At 33.3% G+C, this 22,677-nt stretch overlaps 1 protein-coding gene across 1 annotated transcript; it reads right to left on the reverse strand.

The window, feature by feature from the left end:
• Window positions 1–289: 289 nt before the first annotated feature.
• On the reverse strand, window positions 290–21,379 carry LOC129255592 (neurogenic locus notch homolog protein 1-like). Its single transcript, XM_064097124.1, has 10 exons — window positions 21,270–21,379; window positions 15,060–15,229; window positions 14,308–14,437; window positions 13,406–13,563; window positions 7,720–12,300; window positions 6,740–6,897; window positions 6,122–6,278; window positions 5,510–5,675; window positions 4,535–4,641; window positions 290–3,710 (listed from the first exon to the last, which is right to left on the reverse strand). Exons 1-10 carry the CDS (start codon window positions 21,303–21,305, stop codon window positions 3,458–3,460), a joined length of 5,916 nt encoding a protein of 1,971 aa, XP_063953194.1. The 5' UTR covers window positions 21,306–21,379; the 3' UTR covers window positions 290–3,457.
• Between the last annotated feature and the right edge of the window lie 1,298 nt (window positions 21,380–22,677).

Below are 22,677 nucleotides of genomic sequence, written 5' to 3' on the forward strand. Positions count from 1 at the left end.
TTTTCATGCACATACCCATTGATAAAGTTTGAAATCTGAGTTTGATTAATATATATTTCTTCTCTTAGCAATAATCAATACATACTGTATACCATCAGGAATGTTGTTATTTTTTATATGATATGCTGATATAAAAGCTAACCATGGGAATAAGGATATACAGTTAATTTTGCTCCTTCCTCTCCTTCACTTAGAAACTCTAACGTATTGATTATTTTTTACATAAGCGTACACCCAAACAAGTTTAATAGACTGCAATGATAAGAGTTATGTTTATAATTTTGCCTTGTAAGTATTTCTACGTTTATTTGTAATAACGTTTGTGAAAATCATTTTCACAAACTTTTGAAAAGTAAGAGGTGCTCACTCAAGCACAAAGATTTTACAGTAATATCGCCATCTTTTTAAAGTTTATTTTCATATGATTGTTTCAAACTGTAAACTTTTTGATACGCTCTGTGCTAATTAAAAAAAAATCAAACCCTACTTCACGCGTTTAGAATTGTATGCATTCAAATGACAAAACGAAAAAAAAACACGCGCATACCACTTTTAAAGGTCAAGTGCACCCCAGAAAATGTTAATTTGAATAAATAGAGAAAAATCAAACTAGCGCAACGCTGGAAATTTCATAAAAATTTGATGAAAATTAACAAAGTTATGACATTTTAAAGTTTCGCTTATGTTTTTTTTTTACAAAACAGTGATATGCACAACTCAGTGACATGCAAATGAAACAGTCGATGATGTCCTTCACTCACTATTTCTTTTGTTTTTCAATGTTTGAATTATACAATATTTCCTTTTTACAGATTTGAAAATAAGGACCAACTTGAATGAACTATAACAATGCTAATTCCACTTGGTCAGGGAGGAATTAATCGTCGTTTCACTTGACAATGAGGAGAAAAATAGAATATTTCATATTTCATATAATAAAATACTAAAGAAATAGTGAGTATATGACGTCACCAGTCTCCTCATTTTCATACCGACAAGGATGTGCATATAGCTAAACTTTAAAATGTCATACCTTTCTTTTCTTTTTTTTTGATGAAATTTTAAGTGATATGCTTGTTGGAATTTTTCTATTTTTATTCAAATCAATTTTTAGTTGTGATGGACTTGTCCTTTAAGAACAAAAATCGGAAAGACAAATAATCATGTTACATATTTTCATGATGCATAATTATATCATTTTATTATGTACAACCGTAATATTTACAATGGTGAAGTGAAATTCAAAATGTATTTCCAATAATAGTCAACGAGAGCGTCCTTAAGTGATTCCAGACTATTTCGGTTATATCCATTTCAGGTAACACAATTGGAATAATTTCATGCGTAAACTTGTTGCTCTATATATGTCACCGGAGTGAATCCAAGTCGAGGTTTCAATCCAAATTTCGTGAATGTAGAAGCTTTTGCCTTTTTACGAAATAATGTAATATTAAAGCTTGGTAGTAATAATGCTGAGGGAGGGAGTATTTCCGACATCCCATGAAGAAAATCCAATCCAATACACTTATCATTATCTTTACTGATCATTATTCATTACATCGAGCAATCCGGTTTAATAAGATTGGAAGTTTGTCCAATCGCTTGAAATTCATATACATTGCGTATCAAAAACAAGTGGAACGCCTCTGACAGTCTCGCCTGCATTATAGCAGCAGTGCTGCCTTCCAAAATAGCTAATGAACAATTATTTACAGACGAAAACACTAATATGATAATAAAATATTATGTCCATTGACCCAAAATGACCTTTGACCATGATCGTGTGACCTAAAACGTGCAAAACAATCATTTATACTTGATTACCCTTATGTCGATGTTTCATGACCTAGATCAATAACTTTCTAAGTTATGATGCCAATTCAACACATACTTCCAACACGGCCAGAGTTCATTGACCTTTAAATGACCTTTGATTTTGGCCATGTTCCTGAAACGCGCACATGGTATTCAGGGATACATTGCTGCTCTTATGTCAAAGTTTCATGAACTAGTTCCATACACTTTTAAAGTTATGATGACAATTCCACAAACACCCCCAACACTACCAAAGTTTGTTGACCCTAAATGACCCTTGACCTTGGTCATGGGACCTGAAACTCGCACAGGATGTTCAAGGATACTTGACTGCTCTTATGCCCAAGTTTCACAAACTAGATTCATAAAAATTCAGTTATGATGACAATTCCTCAAATAACCCCAACATGGCCAAAGTTCGTTGACCCTAAGTGACCTTTGGCCTTAATTATGTGACCTGAAACTCAGGCAGGATGTTTAGTAATACTTGATTACCCTTACGTCCAAGTTTCATGAACTAGGTCCAAATAAGTTAAGACGACATTTCTAAAACTTAACCTTGGTTAAGATTTCAATGTTGACGTCACCGTCGCCGTCGGAAAGCGGCGCCTATTGTCTTGCTCTGCTATGCAGGCGAGACAAAACGTGTTGAAAAGTCTATCAAATATTTTTTTCCTTCAAATTATGATGTCTATATTTCTGAGGTTCATAGATGCTCTAATGTCTTATCCCTCAAATGCCATTCAAAAAAATTAGATGACCTTCGACCTCATCAGTTTCTTGGACACATATGTGGTATACTCAAGTATCATATTTATTAAGTATGAACATGATTGATGCAGAGATAAAGAAATCATAGCAAGTTGAATAAAAACTAGCAAAAAGTCTGATGATCAATATTTTTCATTTTATGCCATTTGGCGCAAGCCTGTGTTTGAACCCCTGACAAAAAGTTTCGTGTTCATTCAAGCATGAACAGAACTCATTTTTTAAATGGCATTTAAAGATAAGACTTAAGAGCATCTTCAACATCAAAATATAGACATCATAATTTTGATAGACTTTTAAAAACTGTCCCGTTTTTTACGCACTGTATAAATAATATTTAAATCACCTTAATACTGAATTTGTTTTGAATAAAACTCCATATAAAAAACCTGTAAACATCTTATCATTTGACTATTATTTTTTGGACCGGTATAAATACAACTACCCGACAATGATTCATGCAGTATTGATACAAAGGATGCATCAAAATATAAAACAATATAATTAACCGTTTAGAAACGTCTAGCAACATCCGAGTCATTTTGTGAAATACAACACATAAAATCCAATTATTCATCAATATTTGTGCCGACAATGAATAAAATACATAATGATACTGATAATACATCACCTTTATAGTTTGTTTCTTTAATAATAGTGATAACAAAATAATGAATATTTACAAACGCTATAAACAAGAAGTATATACAATAGTGCGTACAATATACATTATATTTTATATCCCCTGTAATTCCGATCGTATTTGTTGTGTTACAGTAGTCTATGTGACAATGTTTAACTCAATTCGACTGATTTAATTTAAAATTGAAATATCATAGTTTTTCTTAATTTTATAATTAAAATTCTGGTACATTTAGAGGTAATCTTGAACGTAATGATAATCATCGGAATTATCATCACGGAAGCTTAAATAATCCTGCGCCATATATATGGGATTTGTCCTGAAAATATGCTCTTCGTCGAAATGTGATGAGCTCCTCAGTGCGTTGTTATGACTATTCCAATGTCGCTTTATGTAGCGCTCATCTTCATATACATGTACATTCGTCTGCTTTTGAGTCTCTTCTAGTCTCTTTTTGTTTTCCTCATATTGCATCTTTCGTAAGCTGTTAATAGATCAATAAATCAATATATGAAATCATTATCATATGACATATCTATAAACATGATAAAGAGGGTGAGAGCAAATATCTTTAATCGCTGCATACTCCTGCTTCAGCAAGGCTACTTTGATAAATCATTTGTGCTGCGGGTGCATGGATTCGTCCAGAACCTCATGGTTCAAAAGATGCAAGCGACATTTTTACCATATAGAAATATGAGGTTTCCTCTTTTCTTCGGAGTACCAAACTACAACGGTTGTAGATTAAATTGGGGTCTCTGTCTTATAATATAAATATAATTTATATACAAATAGGACTATACATGAATCATTCTCCTATTAAAATAAGAAAATATTCAATATTACATACAGTGGCATCATGTATATGGATGATTGTTATTATTATTATTCAGTTTAATTCTAAAACATGGTAGTATTCGAATCGATAAAGGCCTGCTTCACAAAAGAGCCTTGTGTACATACAGAAGAGTGACGATACGTATACACAGTCATGATACATGCAAAAAAAATATATTAAAAGGTGATCTTACATCAACATATTTAAAAAATCTTAATTTAAATTACTTCGTCACACTCTTCGTCGTGCATTACTTTTCTGACAAAGTTTTCATACTCAGGATAGCGTTATAGGGGGACAGGGGTGATCGCCACTCATAAAGTCTCAGGTGAAAGGAAAGAAGAGGCTGGAAAAGAAAGAAAGAAGAGAAACAAGAAGATCCTAGAAACAGAAAATTGCCAATATAGGTCGTAGGACGTTTTGTCCCCTATCAAAATATCGTTTTCGTCACTCCTGATCATCATACTAACCTCCGATTGACCATCAGATGACCCAGCGACAAAGCAGTAGTGAGGAGGAGAACGATCCCGAATATCACAATGATTACTAAAACATACCAGTACTCCGCCAGCCATCTCTGAATATAATAAGGCAAATGTTAAATGTAAAAGTCGGAGAATTTGTTTCATCGAAACACATTCTACCAAGGTCATCTCGAGTGTTAAACGTACTAGTTATTTTTTTCTTCTAAATTTACAGTAAACACCTGAGCTCTTCATTCCCTTGAACTTTGTACTTCCCTTCTTCGATAATTCCTCATGTCTTTCATGATTCAACCAAATAGGTAATAAGAAGTCAATTAAGAATAATATGATAAAATTGTATTTTTTGGAGTTAGACCTTATATTAAACTTGATATACACATTTTCTTGCTCAGACAATTCTTGTCTGAGCAAGAAAATGTGTATATCAATTTCATGGACATTATGTAAAACCTTTCTATATTGTGCAAGCTCAATTAATGTGCTCAGATTTGTGAATACATTTTCCTAATTCCAAAGTTTCTATTAAAAAAAATCATTTTGATTAGAAAACCCCCAAATCACACCCTGCGTGGGTCTCCCTTATGTCGATTCATTATGGTGCTGATGCTAATCATAATATTTGTGATAATCATAATATATCTATAATATATATTAGTGATATGATTATCATAGTAATTATGATAATAATAATGATAGTAATAATAATAATAATTATAATAATATTAATAATCAGCACCATCAGTCGCAGCATCAAAATGATAACGATTACTTGAAATGATAGCGATGATTATGATTTTTACTTTAATTTTCATTTTGCATACTGTTCGTGTCTATCACCTTTCTAGCCCTGGTGCTCAACAATAACAAGAGTATGAACAGATAAACGATTTGATTTAATGACGTAAATTTACACTTTCAAGGAAATTTGTATGAGCAACAAGTGAAATCAGCAGTATTTACCGGTTGATCCGGTTTTTCCGGAATAACTTCGCCGAAGTAGAATTCGTACTGCTCTCTGTTATTTAGATCTTCTTTTGGGACAGCGTTTAACACTGCGCTGATTTCATCTGAGTCAAGTGCTGTTCCGTTTACGTACAAAACGAAAGTAACACCAATGATATCGTCTCTGAAATAAAATAAAGTAAGGCGAGAACCCATAAGAGCTGATAAAAGAATCATGCAGAATATAAGAAACAATAACCTTTATTTTCATCGATCTCAATCAGAATATGATTAAATTTTACATATAATTTTTACGAGGATTTCGGACATGTATCGACATATTCCGCTCATATCATGGCGAGTATTCATGGCTCCTTTGTATGGTCAATATGAGCTCTTATGATTTTTTTTAATTGCTTTGTGTAGAGCAAACAAAATGTAAATAAATATAAAAAGAAAGCACATAACAGATACCTAAAAATAAATGATGACTGATCTAATCACACCTTCAATTCAGTATTTGTTGTTATTATTGATCGCATTTGGTATTAAAACTTTCATAACTGAAGATTATCTTTAGAGAGAACAACGTATCAGAAATGAAATGTATTTATCTGATGGCGCTCTCACCCTGTGTCAGGCGTGTAGTAGTTGGCTGTTTCTGTGATGATTACATTGACGTCTTCAATATACACTTTTGAGAAGAGAGCTTCCATGTCTTCTACAAAGATTTCCTCATCAACGCTTGCACCATATAGAAGTACAGTATACGAGTAAAACTCCAATTCTGAAAATATATCAATTTAAAGTATTAAAAAGGATTGAAATATGTGTGCAGTTCTTTACCCGAAAGGTCTGGAATTGAACCGGACTTCATGAAGATTAGACGATCAAGGATCAAGGCAGGGACGGCGCAATTGTAATTATGAAAATGAGAGACAACATAATTGAGGCGGCATTTTTTAAAAATATCTTGAATGACATAGATTATATGAGTTACACGCATCAGACATCTCTTTTTTATACTGTGTTTCTTCTACCCTTTATGTTCCTTCCCATTTTTTATTCTTTTTTAATTAAAAAGGACGCAGGGGAGGTGTACGCTACAATATACGAGAATGTCCAAATATGTCGACCTCAATCCACTTGTATAAGGTGATAAAGGTATTACGGATAAGTATTGAAAGTTTGACACGTATAATTTGTTTCCGCATACATGTTCCTCCGAAATAAATGAGTCGTTCTCACCTAGTTGACAAAGTTCACCGATGAAGCCGTTGAGACATTGGCATACCCATTGCCCGGCATCATTGCTTTGACATTCTCCTCCATTGTAACAAGGGGACGAAGAACATGGATCGGTGATTTCACAATTTACTCCGAAGAATCCATCCTCACAAATACAACTGCAAATACAGTGGAAACAAATTAACGCAACTGAGTGAAAAAATATGCAATTTTGGTAAAATGCATATTAATTAATTAATTTTAGATGTTATTTATATCAATTCATTTTGTTTTATTTTATTTACTACTAATATTACAATTGAAATTATTTCCTAGTCTATCGGAGTTTTTTTTTCATTTATTTATTTCATTTACATATCGATTCATCAATTTATTAATCTCTTTGTTGATTTTTTTAGACCATTCAATAAACTTTGGTCTTCGATGGGTTCCTACAATGCATTCAGCTATTATCATGATTTTACCAATTCAAATTCGAAACAAAATATATGAATACATTAAATAGGTAAGGCAGTGAAAACGATTAGTATGTACAATGACCGAAAATGACAATCTCCAATTAAAATATACAGACTATCCATTCTTGTGACTGCAAGTGAATGTTAAAGAATAGGTCTAAGAAAAAAATGTGGCGATATAATAGTAGAGAATAGGAGGATAAATGAAAGTGATTAGAAAATCAATTCAAATCGTACTCTACAGACCGCTAAGCTAAATCTGATATTCATTATCAAAGTATCAAAGATTTCGCGTGTCTTGAGATTCTCGGGTCACGTAACATTTAGAAAAGTTGGTTTGGATATTTAAAGGTGGAATCGAATTTGGGGTTAAGGATTACTCCATTAGGCTGTTGGGTGAGGAACATTGAGTTGTGGCAATCCATAGCCGCAATCGTTTCTCTATTTGGAGATAACGAGAGTGGGAGAGGGGTGTAAAACTATGTCAAAACAAGTTGGCAACCAAATACAATATTTTCTCACCTATATGCATCTCTATTGATTTTGTCGCAAGTTCCTCGTTCACACGGAGATGAAATACATGGATTAATAATGATGTCACAGCGCTCCCCTTCATATCCATCGAGGCAAAAACAAGCAAAAGATCCCACTGTGTTCTCACATATAGAATTATTAGGACAGGCAGTTTTCACAAAACATTCATCGATATCCGACGAGCAATATTCACCAGTGTATCCCTCCAGACATCTGCACTGAAATCCTGGCGTAAGGTCAAAGCACGTAGCTCTATTTTGGCATGGGTTACTTGAACATTCATCAATTTCTTGTTCACAATGTGTTCCTTCATATCCAGAAATACAGGTACAATTAAAATCATCCAAATAATCGGTGCATGTAGCACCATTTTGACAAGGGTTACTTGAACATTCATCTATGTCTTGTTCACAGTTTGTTCCTTCATATCCAGAAATACAGGAACAAGTAAAACCATCCAAATAATCGTTGCATGTTGCACCATTTTGACATGGGTTACTTGAACATTCATCTATGTCTTGTTCACAGTTTGTACCTTCATATCCAGAAATACAGGTACAATTAAAACCATACACATAATTAGTGCATGTAGCACCATTTTGACAAGGGTTACTTGAACATTCATCTATTTCTCGTTCACAGTTTGTTCCTTCATATCCTGAAATACAGGTACAATTAAAACCATCCAAATTATCGGTGCATGTAGCACCATTTTGACAAGGGTTACTTGAACATTCATCAATTTCTTCCTCACAGTTTGTTCCTACATATCCTGAAATACAGGTACAATTAAAACCATCCACATAATTAGTGCATGTAGCACCATTTTGACAAGGGTTACTTGAACATTCATCAATTTCTTGTTCACAGTTTGTTCCTTCATATCCTGAAATGCAGGTACAATTAAAACCATCCAAATAATCAGTGCATGTAGCACCATTTTGACAAGGGTTACTTGAACATTCATCAATTTCTTGTTCACAGATTGTTCCTTCATATCCTGAAATGCAGGTACAATTAAAACCATCCAAATAATCAGTGCATGTAGCACCATTTTGACAAGGGTTACTTGAACATTCATCAATTTCTTGTTCACAGATTGTTCCTTCATATCCTGAAATGCAGGTACAATTAAAACCATCCAAATAATCAGTGCATGTGGCATTATTTTGACAAGGGTTACTTGAACATTCATCTATTTCTTGTTCACAGTTTGTTCCTTCATATCCTGAAATACAGGTACAATTAAAACCATCCAAATTATCGGTGCATGTAGCACCATTTTGACATGGGTTACTTAAACATTCATTTATTTCTTGTTCACAGTTTGTTCCTTCATATCCTGAAATACAGGTACAATTAAAACCATCCAAATTATCGGTGCATGTAGCACCATTTTGACATGGGTTACTTGAACATTCATCAATTTCTTCCTCACAGTTTGTTCCTACATATCCTGAAATACAGGTACAATTAAAACCATCCACATAATTAGTGCATGTAGCACCATTTTGACAAGGGTTACTTGAACATTCATCAATTTCTTGTTCACAGTTTGTTCCTTCATATCCTGAAATGCAGGTACAATTAAAACCATCCAAATAATCAGTGCATGTAGCACCATTTTGACAAGGGTTACTTGAACATTCATCAATTTCTTGTTCACAGATTGTTCCTTCATATCCTGAAATGCAGGTACAATTAAAACCATCCAAATAATCAGTGCATGTAGCACCATTTTGACAAGGGTTACTTGAACATTCATCAATTTCTTGTTCACAGATTGTTCCTTCATATCCTGAAATGCAGGTACAATTAAAACCATCCAAATAATCAGTGCATGTGGCATTATTTTGACAAGGGTTACTTGAACATTCATCTATTTCTTGTTCACAGTTTGTTCCTTCATATCCTGAAATACAGGTACAATTAAAACCATCCAAATTATCGGTGCATGTAGCACCATTTTGACATGGGTTACTTGAACATTCATTTATTTCTTGTTCACAGTTTGTTCCTTCATATCCAGAAATACAGGTACAATTAAAACCATCCAAATAATCGGTGCATGTAGCACCATTTTGACAAGGGTTACTTGAACATTCATCAATTTCTTGTTCACAGTTTGTTCCTTCATATCCTGAAATACAGGTACAATTAAAATCATCCAAATAATCGGTGCACGTAGCACCATTTTGACAAGGGTTACTTGAACATTCATCTATTTCTTGTTCACAGTTTGTTCCTTCATATCCTGAAATACAGGTACAATTAAAACCATTCACATAATTAGTGCATGTAGCACCATTTTGACAAGGGTTACTTGAACATTCATCTATTTCTTGTTCACAGTTTGTTCCTTCATATCCTGAAATACAGGTACAATTAAAACCATCCAAATAATCAGTGCATGTAGCACCATTTTGACAAGGGTTACTTGAACATTCATCTATTTCTTGTTCACAGATTGTTCCTTCATATCCTGAAATGCAGGTACACTTAAAACCATCAAAATAATCAGTGCATGTAGCACCATTTTGACAAGGGTTACTTGAACATTCATCTATTTCTTGTTCACAGATTGTTCCTTCATATCCTGAAATGCAGGTACAATTAAAACCATCAAAATAATCAGTGCATGTAGCATTATTTTGACAAGGGTTACTTGAACATTCATCAATTTCTTGTTCACAGTTTGTTCCTTCATATCCAGAAATACAGGTACAATTAAAACCATTCACATAATTAGTGCATGTAGCACCATTTTGACAAGGGTTACTTGAACATTCATCAATTTCTTCTTCACAGTTTGTTCCTTCATATCCTGAAATACAGGTACAATTAAAACCATCCACATAATTAGTGCATGTAGCACCATTTTGACAAGGGTTACTTGAACATTCATCAATTTCTTCTTCACAGTTTGTTCCTTCATATCCTGAAATACAGGAACAATTAAAACCATCCAAATTATCGGTGCACGTAGCACCATTTTGACATGGGTTACTTGAACATTCATCTATTTCTTGTTCACAGTTTGTTCCTTCATATCCAGAAATACAGGTACAATTAAAACCATCCAAATAATCGGTGCATGTAGCACCATTTTGACATGGGTTACTTGAACATTCATTAATTTCTTGTTCACAGTTTGTTCCTTCATATCCAGAAATACAGTTACAATTAAAACCATCCAAATAATCGGTGCATGTAGCACCATTTTGACAAGGGTTACTTGAGCATTCATCAATTTCTTCTTCACAGTTTGTTCCTTCATATCCAGAAATACAGGTACAATTAAAACCATCCACATAATTAGTGCATGTAGCACCATTTTGACAAGGGTTACTTGAACATTCATTAATTTCTTCTTCACAGTTTGTTCCTTCATATCCTGAAATACAGGAACAATTAAAACCATCCAAATTATCGGTGCACGTAGCACCATTTTGACATGGGTTACTTGAACATTCATCTATTTCTTGTTCACAGTTTGTTCCTTCATATCCAGAAATACAGGTACAATTAAAACCATCCAAATAATCGGTGCATGTAGCACCATTTTGACAAGGGTTACTTGAGCATTCATCAATTTCTTCTTCACAGTTTGTTCCTTCATATCCAGAAATACAGGTACAATTAAAACCATCCACATAATTAGTGCATGTAGCACCATTTTGACAAGGGTTACTTGAACATTCATTAATTTCTTCTTCACAGTTTGTTCCTTCATATCCTGAAATACAGGAACAATTAAAACCATCCAAATTATCGGTGCACGTAGCACCATTTTGACATGGGTTACTTGAACATTCATCTATTTCTTGTTCACAGTTTGTTCCTTCATATCCAGAAATACAGGTACAATTAAAACCATCCAAATAATCGGTGCATGTAGCACCATTTTGACAAGGGTTACTTGAACATTCATCAATTTCTTGTTCACAGTTTGTTCCTTCATATCCTGAAATGCAGGTACAATTAAAACCATCCAAATAATCAGTGCATTTAGCACCATTTTGACATGGGTTACTTGAACATTCATCAATTTCTTGTTCACAATGTGTTCCTTCATATCCAGAAATACAGGTACAATTAAAACCATCCAAATAATCGGTGCACGTAGCACCATTTTGACATGGGTTACTTGAACATTCATCAATTTCTTGTTCACAGTTTGTCCCTTCATATCCAGAAATACAGGTACAATTAAAACCATCCAAATAATCGGTGCACGTAGCACCATTTTGACAAGGGTTACTTGAACATTCATTTATTTCTTGTTCACAGTAAATTCCTTCGTAAGCCGATGTACATGTACAGTTAAACCCAATTACGAAATCATTGCATGTAGCCTCGTTCTGGCATGGATTGCTTTCACATTCATCCACTTCAGTTTCACATTCGTCTCCGGTAAAACTTGATGTACATGAACAATTATACCCATTAATGAAGTCGTTGCAAGTAGCACCGTTGGAGCAGGGATTGCTTTGACATTCATCAATGTTTGTTTGGCAGTCCAATCCTTCATACCCGTTGCTGCAGGTTGCTACATAGTAGATACCTAACCTTTATAGAAAAATGATAATATGCATAGGTTTATAAGACCGTCTATTTTTGTATTATTGTACGTTATATATTCGATAAATTGTTATTTTTATTATTGTTGATATTATCATTATTATTTTTACTATTATCATAATTATTATTATTACTTTGCTATTATTATTATTATTGTTATCATCAATATTATTAGTGTGCGTCAGTAGCAATTTGTTTAGTTCAACCGTGCCTGAAAGTTCGTTGACCTTGACTTGTTATTTATATCATATCATTTGTGATATCCTCTATTACCACTTCATACAAGTTTCATTTTATATGAATAATATTGAATTTAAAAAACAAACTAGTGAATGATCTAAGTAACTTGATCTGAAATGAACTTTGAACTTAACCTGTTAAGCTGAAATTATAATCATTAAAAAAAAAAAAAGTTTGTATACTTTCAAAAGTTATCGTGACATTTAACATAAGATTTTATATTGACGACACCATAACCGCCGTCGAAAAAGTGGTGCCTATCTGTCGCTTCTGCTATACAGGGGAGACACACATTGTATTATTTAATATTATTCCAGTTTAATTGAAAAATAAGAATTAATGTTTCCCATTGTTTCAGCTAAAGAATTCTTGTCTGTAAGTGTTCTTGGAAGAAATTAATGTTGAATAGAATTTTAGGTGACAATGATGTACAATTTATTGTTAAATCTCCTGGTTTGTTCGGTGACATGGTAGAGCAAGTTGATAGTCGCCTTGATATTTAAATCTTAATTACGTATTTTGAAAGTGTGAGCTTATCATTCTTTTCTCAGTGTTTTTTCAGGATTCCATCCAAGCTTTTTTATCGTGGAAGTAGAACTACTAGCATTGCCTCAGTAATTCAAGATACACAAATCTGAGAGCTTTTCTCTGCATTGATTCACTTTGTGATGATAGAAATTATTACGTTTGTAAATTCTGCTACTGCTACGAAAAATTAAACGACAAAAGCTAAGATGTACTTAGAGATACTAGATATTCCTCATTTTTCCTAAAATCAATGATTTAAAGAAATGAATAGAACTACACAAAAATGTGTGACAATATTTCGAATATACTCAGCATGAAAGCTTACCGGGTCTTAAACGCCCTGCCATCACTTAATCCTACCATTGTCGTAGGAACAGTTAAAGATGGTATTTCATTAATTATCACAAAATAGTTATCGATCTTCTCTTTTTCAGGAGATTCATCATAATCCTCTGCCGTGATGTTGATGCGCAGACCATATTCCTGCAAGAGATTATTCAGTTGAAATAACAACATTTGCTGCGATCATTCATTTTGAAATTATGTATGTATTTTATTTGTGTATTAATTCGTAATAATCATCAATTACATGAGCTAATCAATTTTGAATTGCTAAAGGCCGGGCTTTCACACAGCGTATACCGATCTACGCATGACAGGCCGTTATATTATTTAATCACATTTCCTCATATCAAGAAATCAATTCTAGATGTATAATGATCAAGAAATCATTTTTTTATATCAAGAAATTATTTGTGTTGTTAGCAAATATATAATTTTTTATACTAATAATGAGATAGAACAAAAAACGGCTTGCCATGTGTAGATCAGCATACGGTGGTTAATAATTATGCAGGTGTAAGCAATTTTCAAGTGACGAAAAAAGAAAGGTGGAATTAAACTAAGGCAAATGTAATTAGCAACCTCCAGAGCACTTCCACAGTCACTCGTAAAACAATGCATTCTTTGCAACCATAGGCCTATACCCTGGCCCCGACCGCAGGATAATGGCAAATGTGCAAACCAGAAGTGAGTGAATGCTGTTCGCTCGCCTCGGATTCAATCCTCAATCCTCTTATTCGTCAACTCGTAGTTACAATATGGCATATCGTAGTCACACAACATAATCGTAAAATAGTAAAATTCAACTTTTAAAAGTTTGTCTTCACACCACAATCTTCAACCATTTCTCACATAATTCTTTCATATTAATCGTCCCATACTTACTGGCCATTTATCAATAGTGATTTGAATGGGATTAGGAAGAGGTCCAAGTGAATAGGTTTCAAAATCTATATCTTCGACATCTTCTACAATCAGTCCGGTGTTGCCATCAAAATAAGGACATGTAACGGAACTGAAACAAAAAGAAATAATGATTTATCTTTTTATCATTTAAACAGATTATCAGGTCCCATATTGTTGAGGGGAGTTTACAATTTTACTATTAATCTTAACTTTGTTTCGCATTCATTTTAATTTCATATATAATTTATACAAACTACACATTCCTCAGTCAATAACATACATGTCAATATGAAAAGGAAGATGCATATTTACTTTTCCTTTAACTACGCTTACAACGCTTAATAATAACAACAATTTTATATACCACAAATTCGCGAATTGCCTCTAAGCGGTTAAGAGAAAGGAAAATGAAGTATAAAGGAAATAGAAATAGAAATACTTTGCACAACAAAATGTATCAAAACTAATATTACAATTTACAACTTACTTGAACCTAGGGATTAATACATGCATATCGATGACACAGAATTTAAATTTTTTTTCTATTTTCCCAAAATAGTAAGATATAGACAAAAGATCAGTATTCCTCTACCTCTGCACTATATGAAACATTTGACAGTTTCACTGCAAATTTTCAGGTTGCCCATGGCCTCGTATGGTTGTTTTCACAGTTCAATCTAAATGTAACTGTTATCAACCAGACCCATACATGACTTTCATATATAACTTACCCATCATCCAAACAAATATGGAATCCAGGATCACAAAAGGGATCGCAAGTAATTCCTATTGATGACGGAGGATCGCAACAAGTGCCATCTGCTTTTCGTCTATCACCATCATAAGAAATAAGGTCCAGCTCAAAGTCTATTGATGCCAATACTAGGTGTGAATGTATCAACTGGAAAATAGCAAAATGGGATTATAAATTTTATCGATTTTTACTTCTTTGTTTGGATTTTTAAATTTATGCTGATGTTCTTTTGCTGAAATAATATTCGATTTGGGTAATTAGAAAATAAGAATAAAATGAAATGGACGGCAGATAAAACGCATTAGCATTTAATGAAATGAGTTACAATAAACAAAGAAGCAGCCAGGAGTCATATGGGGTTAGCATTTTCGTCTAAAAGGGTTTGAAAAGAATAATAGTACAACAAGGAATGAAAGCACAATTCATTTTATATTCAATATGATTCAATTATTTAAAAAAAAAAGCATCTCAATACCTAGATATAGCAGAGGGGAAATTTCAAACATGTCAATATAAATGGCAAGAAAAACAGAAGTAAAACTTACGTGCGATTTCACATATTTTGCATTAAGTGAAGTTACTAAATACAGCCCCCGGGACAGCCCCCCCCCCCCCAAAAAAATATATATATGTCCCTCTGACATGGGGCTGAATTAATTCTAAAAAGTGTTCGTACTCTCAACTAAATGTTCAGCAGTAGAAAGCTAATTTCATGTTTTTACTTCTATGAAAATTTCTTTGGTGTTTGGTCTCGCTTCAGTGGTAATGAATATACACTCTGTTACGCAACAGTGGTACATTTTAGTCCATTCCAAGTTTGCAGCATTGATGTATTATTTCTGCGTTGTCTACATGGTCTATGGCATGTTAATCCCCATTTTTACATTCAGGATCTGAGCAGGGACATTTTCCTAATCCTATCCAGGCTCATCAAATCATAAAATTGGGCAAGTTCAGAAGAGCAAGAAACACACAAAATGTTTGTTTGATGATTGATAAAGGGAATCATTTCACCAACTTGAAAGAAAGTGTGAACGACGGATGAGTAATATAAGCTGAACAATTAAGGGGAATCCAAATCACACTTTGCGAAAGGGATCTTTACCATTGAAAAATAAAATTGACCTTTTTTCATTTAAAAGTGTACATTAAATTAACCTCAGCAGCTTATTAACTAAAAAAAGTAATGAAAACTGAAATGCAATATTGTTGAAAATAGACATGAAACATACATGACATGTTGTCTCCACCATTGTGCATCTCCCATTATATACAGTTGTTGTCCTTCTGAACATGCTCAATGTTGTGATTTGATGAGCCTGGTTAGATCATAGGGATTCCCCTGGTTAGATCAGAGAATTCCCTGCTCCTGGTCAGAATGATCAAAGGGAGTTGATATGCAAGAAAGTGCAGAACATACAGCAGTGCTGCGTGCAAACTTGGAATAGGCTGAAAAGCACCACTGTTACATAATAGACTGTGTATTCAAAACCACTGAAGCGTGACCCATAATTTTTTTAGAAGTTAGAAAATAAGATGAGCTTTCTAATTCTACACATTTAATTAAGAATAATTTTTAATTTTTGAAGTAATTCCGCCGAATATCAGAGGGACATTTTTGGGACGCGCTGTACAGTCGATAAAATAACTTACTGTATCTCTACGACTTTTTAGAATTTGATATAAATAAGAGCCATAACAGGGATAGTGTAAGATGTTAAAGAGGGAATACAAATAAAACTCTACCAATCATCAAAGATCGAATTTTCTAATTTTTTCTAAGCCTATAATTTGAAGTTATGGCTCGGTCACAAGTACCATTAAGAACTGCCAAGAACGCCATACGGACGATTTTTTAGACCATTTCCTATAATCAAGAAGGCTGCGAATGTTGGTTTACGGCCTTCTCAAGAAAGGCGTAAACCAGCATTCGCAGGCCGTTCGTAGACATTATAAACAACTTTTTGTTATCATGATATGTACCTGTCTCATTAAACAAACAATGCGAGCGCGAAGCATGAGCTGATTTTTTTTTTATATTTTGTATTTTTGTAGATATTGACCCCAAACGGACATTTTAAAGGTCAAGTCCACCCCAGAAAATTTTTGATTTGAATAAATAGAGAAAATAAAACAAGTATAACGTTAAAAATTTCATCAAAAATCGGACGTGAAATAAGAAAGTTATGACATTTTAAAGTTTTGCTTATATTTTACAAAACAGTGATATGCACAACTCAGTGACATGCAAATGAGACGGTCAATGATGTCCCTCACTCACTATTTCTTTTGTTTTCTATTATTTGAATTAAACAATATTTCATTTTTTACAGATTTTACATTGAGGACCAACTTGACTGAATCATATAATGTTAAACAATGCTAATTCCACATGTTCATGGGGGAATTAATCGTTGTTTTACTGGAAAATGAGGGAAAATTAAAATATTTCAATTTCATATAATAAAATACAAAAGAAATAGTGAGAGGATGACGTCATCAGTCTCCCCATTTGCCTATCGACCAGGATGTGTATATACCTGTTTTGTGAAATTAAGCGAAACTTCAAAATGTCATAACTTTCTTACTTTATATCCGATTTTGATGAAATTTTCGGTGTTATGCTTGTTTGATTTAAAAAAAAAATTTTTTTGATTAAAACTTTTTTTGGGGTGGACTTGTCCTTTAAGGACTCTCTTTTAGGAATTCATGAAGAGCATACATATCTCACCATAGTCATCTAACGCGAGCGCCAAGCACCTTGCTGGTTTTGATAGAAATACACCTAAAAACATGAAGCACTTTTTTTAGTCATTTTAATCATGAACATAATACGTATCTCACTAGTCAAATATTGCGAGCGCGAAGCGCGAGCTGAAAACTTTTGAAATTCAGACCTGAAGAGGGGCATTCTAGGACTTGTTTGTAGGAATTCACTAAAACCATACGTATTTCACGAACTAAATGATGCGAAGCGCGAGCTGAAAATGTTTTATATTCAGACCAGAAAAAGGAACATTTTGACTGTTTTTAGGAAATCAAGAAGGTCATACACATCTCGCCAATCCACTAATGCAAACATAAGCACGGACTGGAAATGTTTTTTAGTCAGACCTTAAAAGGGTCAATCACTTTACGTAGGCCTAGTCATGAAAAAGAAGCACATATGTCACTACATAAAGCAATAATAACTCGAAGTGCGAGGGAATATATTTGGTGTTTATTGACTCGAAAACAGGATGTATAGTACAACAGGATTATTATCATTAAATATTTCTTATGTAATGTAATATAGCATAATAAAATATACAATATTTTTTTCTTCCCCCACTCCGTTTCTCTTTCTTTCTTCTCCTGCTTTCCCTCCCCCGCTTTTTTTTTCTTTTTGACCTGCCGATTGAGAGGGGGGGGGGGGCACGTGCCCCCCCCCCCCGTAGTTACGCCACTGCGAAATAATATCTTAAGACATTCTTATGTAAAACGTACAAATTGTCGGGCTTTCTCAAGAAGGTCTCAGGTTTTTCTTAAAGAACAAGTCCACCCCCAACAAAATGATGATTTAGGAAAGTTATAATATTTTCAAGTTTCGCTTAATTTCGCAAGAATTACAATGACAATCAGTGGCGTACCTAGGATTTTCCAAAGGGGGGGGGGGGGCAATTTCGTTCGCCCAAAACTTTGACAAGCAAAAAAAAAAAAAAAAAGGTGTTCAACCGCAAGTAAAGGATATTTCGTACCAGAAAAAAAAGGTCTTCAAGTGCCACTTGTGGCTCGTCAGGGATCAGTTGTTACTCGTCAGGGGGGTGGGCAGTCTGCCCCCCCCCCTGCTTAGGTACGCTAATGATGACAATTAATTTATTAGACCCATGACACCCTTATTAGGGTAATGGAGACACTTTCAAAATTTACAATGTATTTTTCTTTCGCAAAATATCTACAAAGATGAAGAGACAGAAAGAAAAGAAGACGCAGAAGAAGAGGGATTAGGGGAACAAGAAGTAGAAGATGGTGGTAATGAAGAAGGAGAAGTAGAAAAAGAAGACAAAGGCACCGATACATCGGATACGTAACATGAAAATAAAAAAGGACGATAAGAGAGAGAAAAAAAAAGGAAAGTTAATTCCACGAGATTGAATATTCATTTCAGTCAATTAATCATTTGTAGAGCTATTAGTAAAGTTATCAAAATGCACTACATTATAAATGACAAAGAGAGAGAGAGAGAGAGGATAATAGAGAAAGGGTATACTTATTAGAAAGAATAACACTATACTGTATAACTAACGAAAACAATTCATTATCAAATGACAAAATTTTACTAGGTTTAAACGACTTTTGCGGCTAGTGGTATTAATGAGTTGATTCAATTTGAATGAGCTAGGTCTCTTGATAAATATTTCTTGAGGAGTACTATCCTTTCTTTTTCCAAAAAGGGGCATTGAAATAAATAATGAAATTCATCTCCCATAACTTTAATATTACAAAGAGTACACACTATCATGTTCCGTGAAATATTCGAATACCTACCGGAGACAATTGGTAGTTTACGCTTCCCACATCTAAATCTACTAAGAATAATTCGTTCACGTTTAGGAAGTTCAATTAAGTATTTCTTTAAGTGGAGATTTTGTTTGAATATTCGATAAGTTTTTGAGCGAGAGTTTTCAAATATCTCAGACAATAAATTTTGTGAATAAATATCATTCAGACGTCGATCTACTGCACTTTCAAGTATTCCATAAATTATAAATAGTTATATACACATCCTGGTCGGTATGCAAATGAGAAGACTGATGACGCCATCCACTCATTATTTCTTTTGTATTTTATTATATGAAATATTCAAATTTTCTCCCCGTTGTCCTGAAAAAACAAAGTTTTATTCCTCCCTGAACATGTGATATTACCATTGTTATTACATTTTTTGGTTCAGTCAAGTTGGTCCTTAATGTCAAATCTGTACAAATTAAAATATTGCATAATTCAAACAATAAAAAAGAAAAGAAATAGTGAGTGAGGGACATAATTTGCAAAACACCTAGTTATGCATAAAACTGTTATGTAAAAATAAGCGATACTTTAAATTATCATAACTTTCTTATCATACATCCAATTTTGATGAAATTTCCAGCGTTATGCCTGTTTGATTTTTCTCTCTCGATTAAAATCAACACTATTTTGGGGGAGGACTTGACCTTTAAGAAGGCCGTAAGAATCTACGCCCCTTCTTCAAATCTCTATGAACTCCAGTTGATTGTCCATGATTCGCTCGAACCTTTGTGACCGTATAGCTTTAAAACTATAAATCTACTAAGATACAAAATGTATACAAAAAATCAAACCGATTTATAAATTTCATGGTGATAATGCAACGCTTATAACATTTTTTAACGCAATAAAAATATTGCACATCATTTTTATTATTATGATTATTATTATCATTAGTGTTATTGTTATTATTATTATTAAACAACTCAACAGAATCTCTTATTAAATTCAACAAATTTGAAATTTATACCATATCAGCTGTGCAATAAGAATATGCATACTTAAACAATTTCAACTAGTTCTTATCTTCTTACAATTGAAATCATAAACTCTACATTATTTTAGATTAAAAGATGTTTACTTAAACTTAAAGTTTTATAAATTCATATTGTAATTCACCAATTTTTAAATTTGATACCTGGCTTCATTGTTGTTAGTCAATATTTATACAAATATATATGAATATGCATATATATATATATATCAGAAATGCGAAACAAATTCACGAGTAATGCAATTTTTGCAATGCCAACAATTAAGTTCTTTTATTCACTTTCCAAATTTACGGTAGACATCTACCTTCTTCGGGGAAGATTCGTGAATACATACATATATATATATATATATATATATATATATATACATGTAGGTTTACGTTCATACGTATAACGTTTTAGTGATTCGATGGGTTAGATAATTCTTTAACCACTTCAACGGGTCTTCTCTTTTAGAAAATCTCCGGAGAAATAGGGTGAATTAATGTATATTTTCCATTATAGAACTAATTCCTTCGTTTACTTTCATTTGTTTTTTAAGCCAGAACCATGCATATATATACTAATAACCACATCAAAATGTATACCCAAACAAATCAAAATTCTCGGGAAAATATGTGAGAAATAAACCGTGATAGACTTACCATAAGAACAATCGTGGCTACCAAAGTAAAATTCATTTTACCGTGTAACGTAAATAAAGTTGTTTTTCTCCTCGTTGCTATAGGGATGTGTTCCGTTACATGGCTATACAAAGACTGAAGACTTACATAAAATTACGTAGATGAATTCATTTGTACTAGTTTGGAGATTTATCTGCTCATTTGTATATTTACGAAGTACCTTCATATCGATTAAAAGTGGTCAATTTATCTACATGTAAGTTGACAAGGTGCTTCTATATTACGCAATATCTGTTTGGATTAGTCAAGCAATTGGGAAAATAGCTGAGGGAAAATAGCATAAACCCGAAAAAAATAGAGCATATCAGGGAAGAAGACGAAATAGTGTTAAATCATGATAATTTACATGAAGGGTCACACTCATATAAGGCGATGCTCATGTAAAAAAAACCACTTTAACTTAGAAAGTTTTTGGAGAAATGCATATAACATTATAATGAAGGTGATTGTATCATCATCCTTTTAAAAGCTAAGGAAATAGTTGTTAAGTATGACAAAAATTTGCAATATATAGATATATATATTAAAATATGGCTATTATATCCAACGGATGCTTGTTGATTCTTTACTAAGTATAGGAGATACGGTATCGAAATCATATATACAGTACAATAATAATAACTTCATATTTTACCATGGGGTTCAGTTCCGAAAACTATCCTCACAGCGGGCCCCATTTAACATGATATTGTTATTATTACCCCGGTTTTAGCACGGCTACCTCGATCGGGCGCTCGAGCATTAAAGGAATTTCTTCCTACCGGGTACCCATTCACCTCACTTGGGTGGGTGCAGCACCATATTGGTAAATATCTTGCTGAAGGAAATACGCACTGGCCAGGAATCGATACCAATCGAATACTATACCACGACGCATGGTTCTTAGAGTGATATTGGTTTTTGTGTACATAATGGTGAGGGAAAACATATATTTATTTCCTTACCCCTCTGGTAAACGTCATATTCCGTATTGTTTCTGCCCTGCCCTTGTATTTACTTATAAAGATAGCACTATCAGTTCTTGTGGTGTTTCTCTCATAACAAGCAATGTACCAAATCAGATTAGCAAACGAAAAGATTAGACACTTCATTTCTCAAAGAAATTAACCTCTAGAAATTCACTCAAATAATACACTATTTGAATTATGTAAAATAGTAATTCACAAAATTATTATCATCATCTTCAACATCACCGTCATAATCATAAAATCATAATCATCATCATCATGGGAGACGTGAATAGGTATCAATCTTTTGGAGAGGGGGTTAAACTAAAACAATTTAGTTGAATAACTAGGAGTTAACTTATCCAATAATTGTTTTTCACATTTAAAGATGTGTAATAAATGCATTTTCCACATATTAAATG

Source organism: Lytechinus pictus, chromosome 3 (assembly GCF_037042905.1).
Source record: "Lytechinus pictus isolate F3 Inbred chromosome 3, Lp3.0, whole genome shotgun sequence".
NCBI classification, from domain to species: Eukaryota; Metazoa; Echinodermata; class Echinoidea; order Temnopleuroida; family Toxopneustidae; genus Lytechinus; species Lytechinus pictus.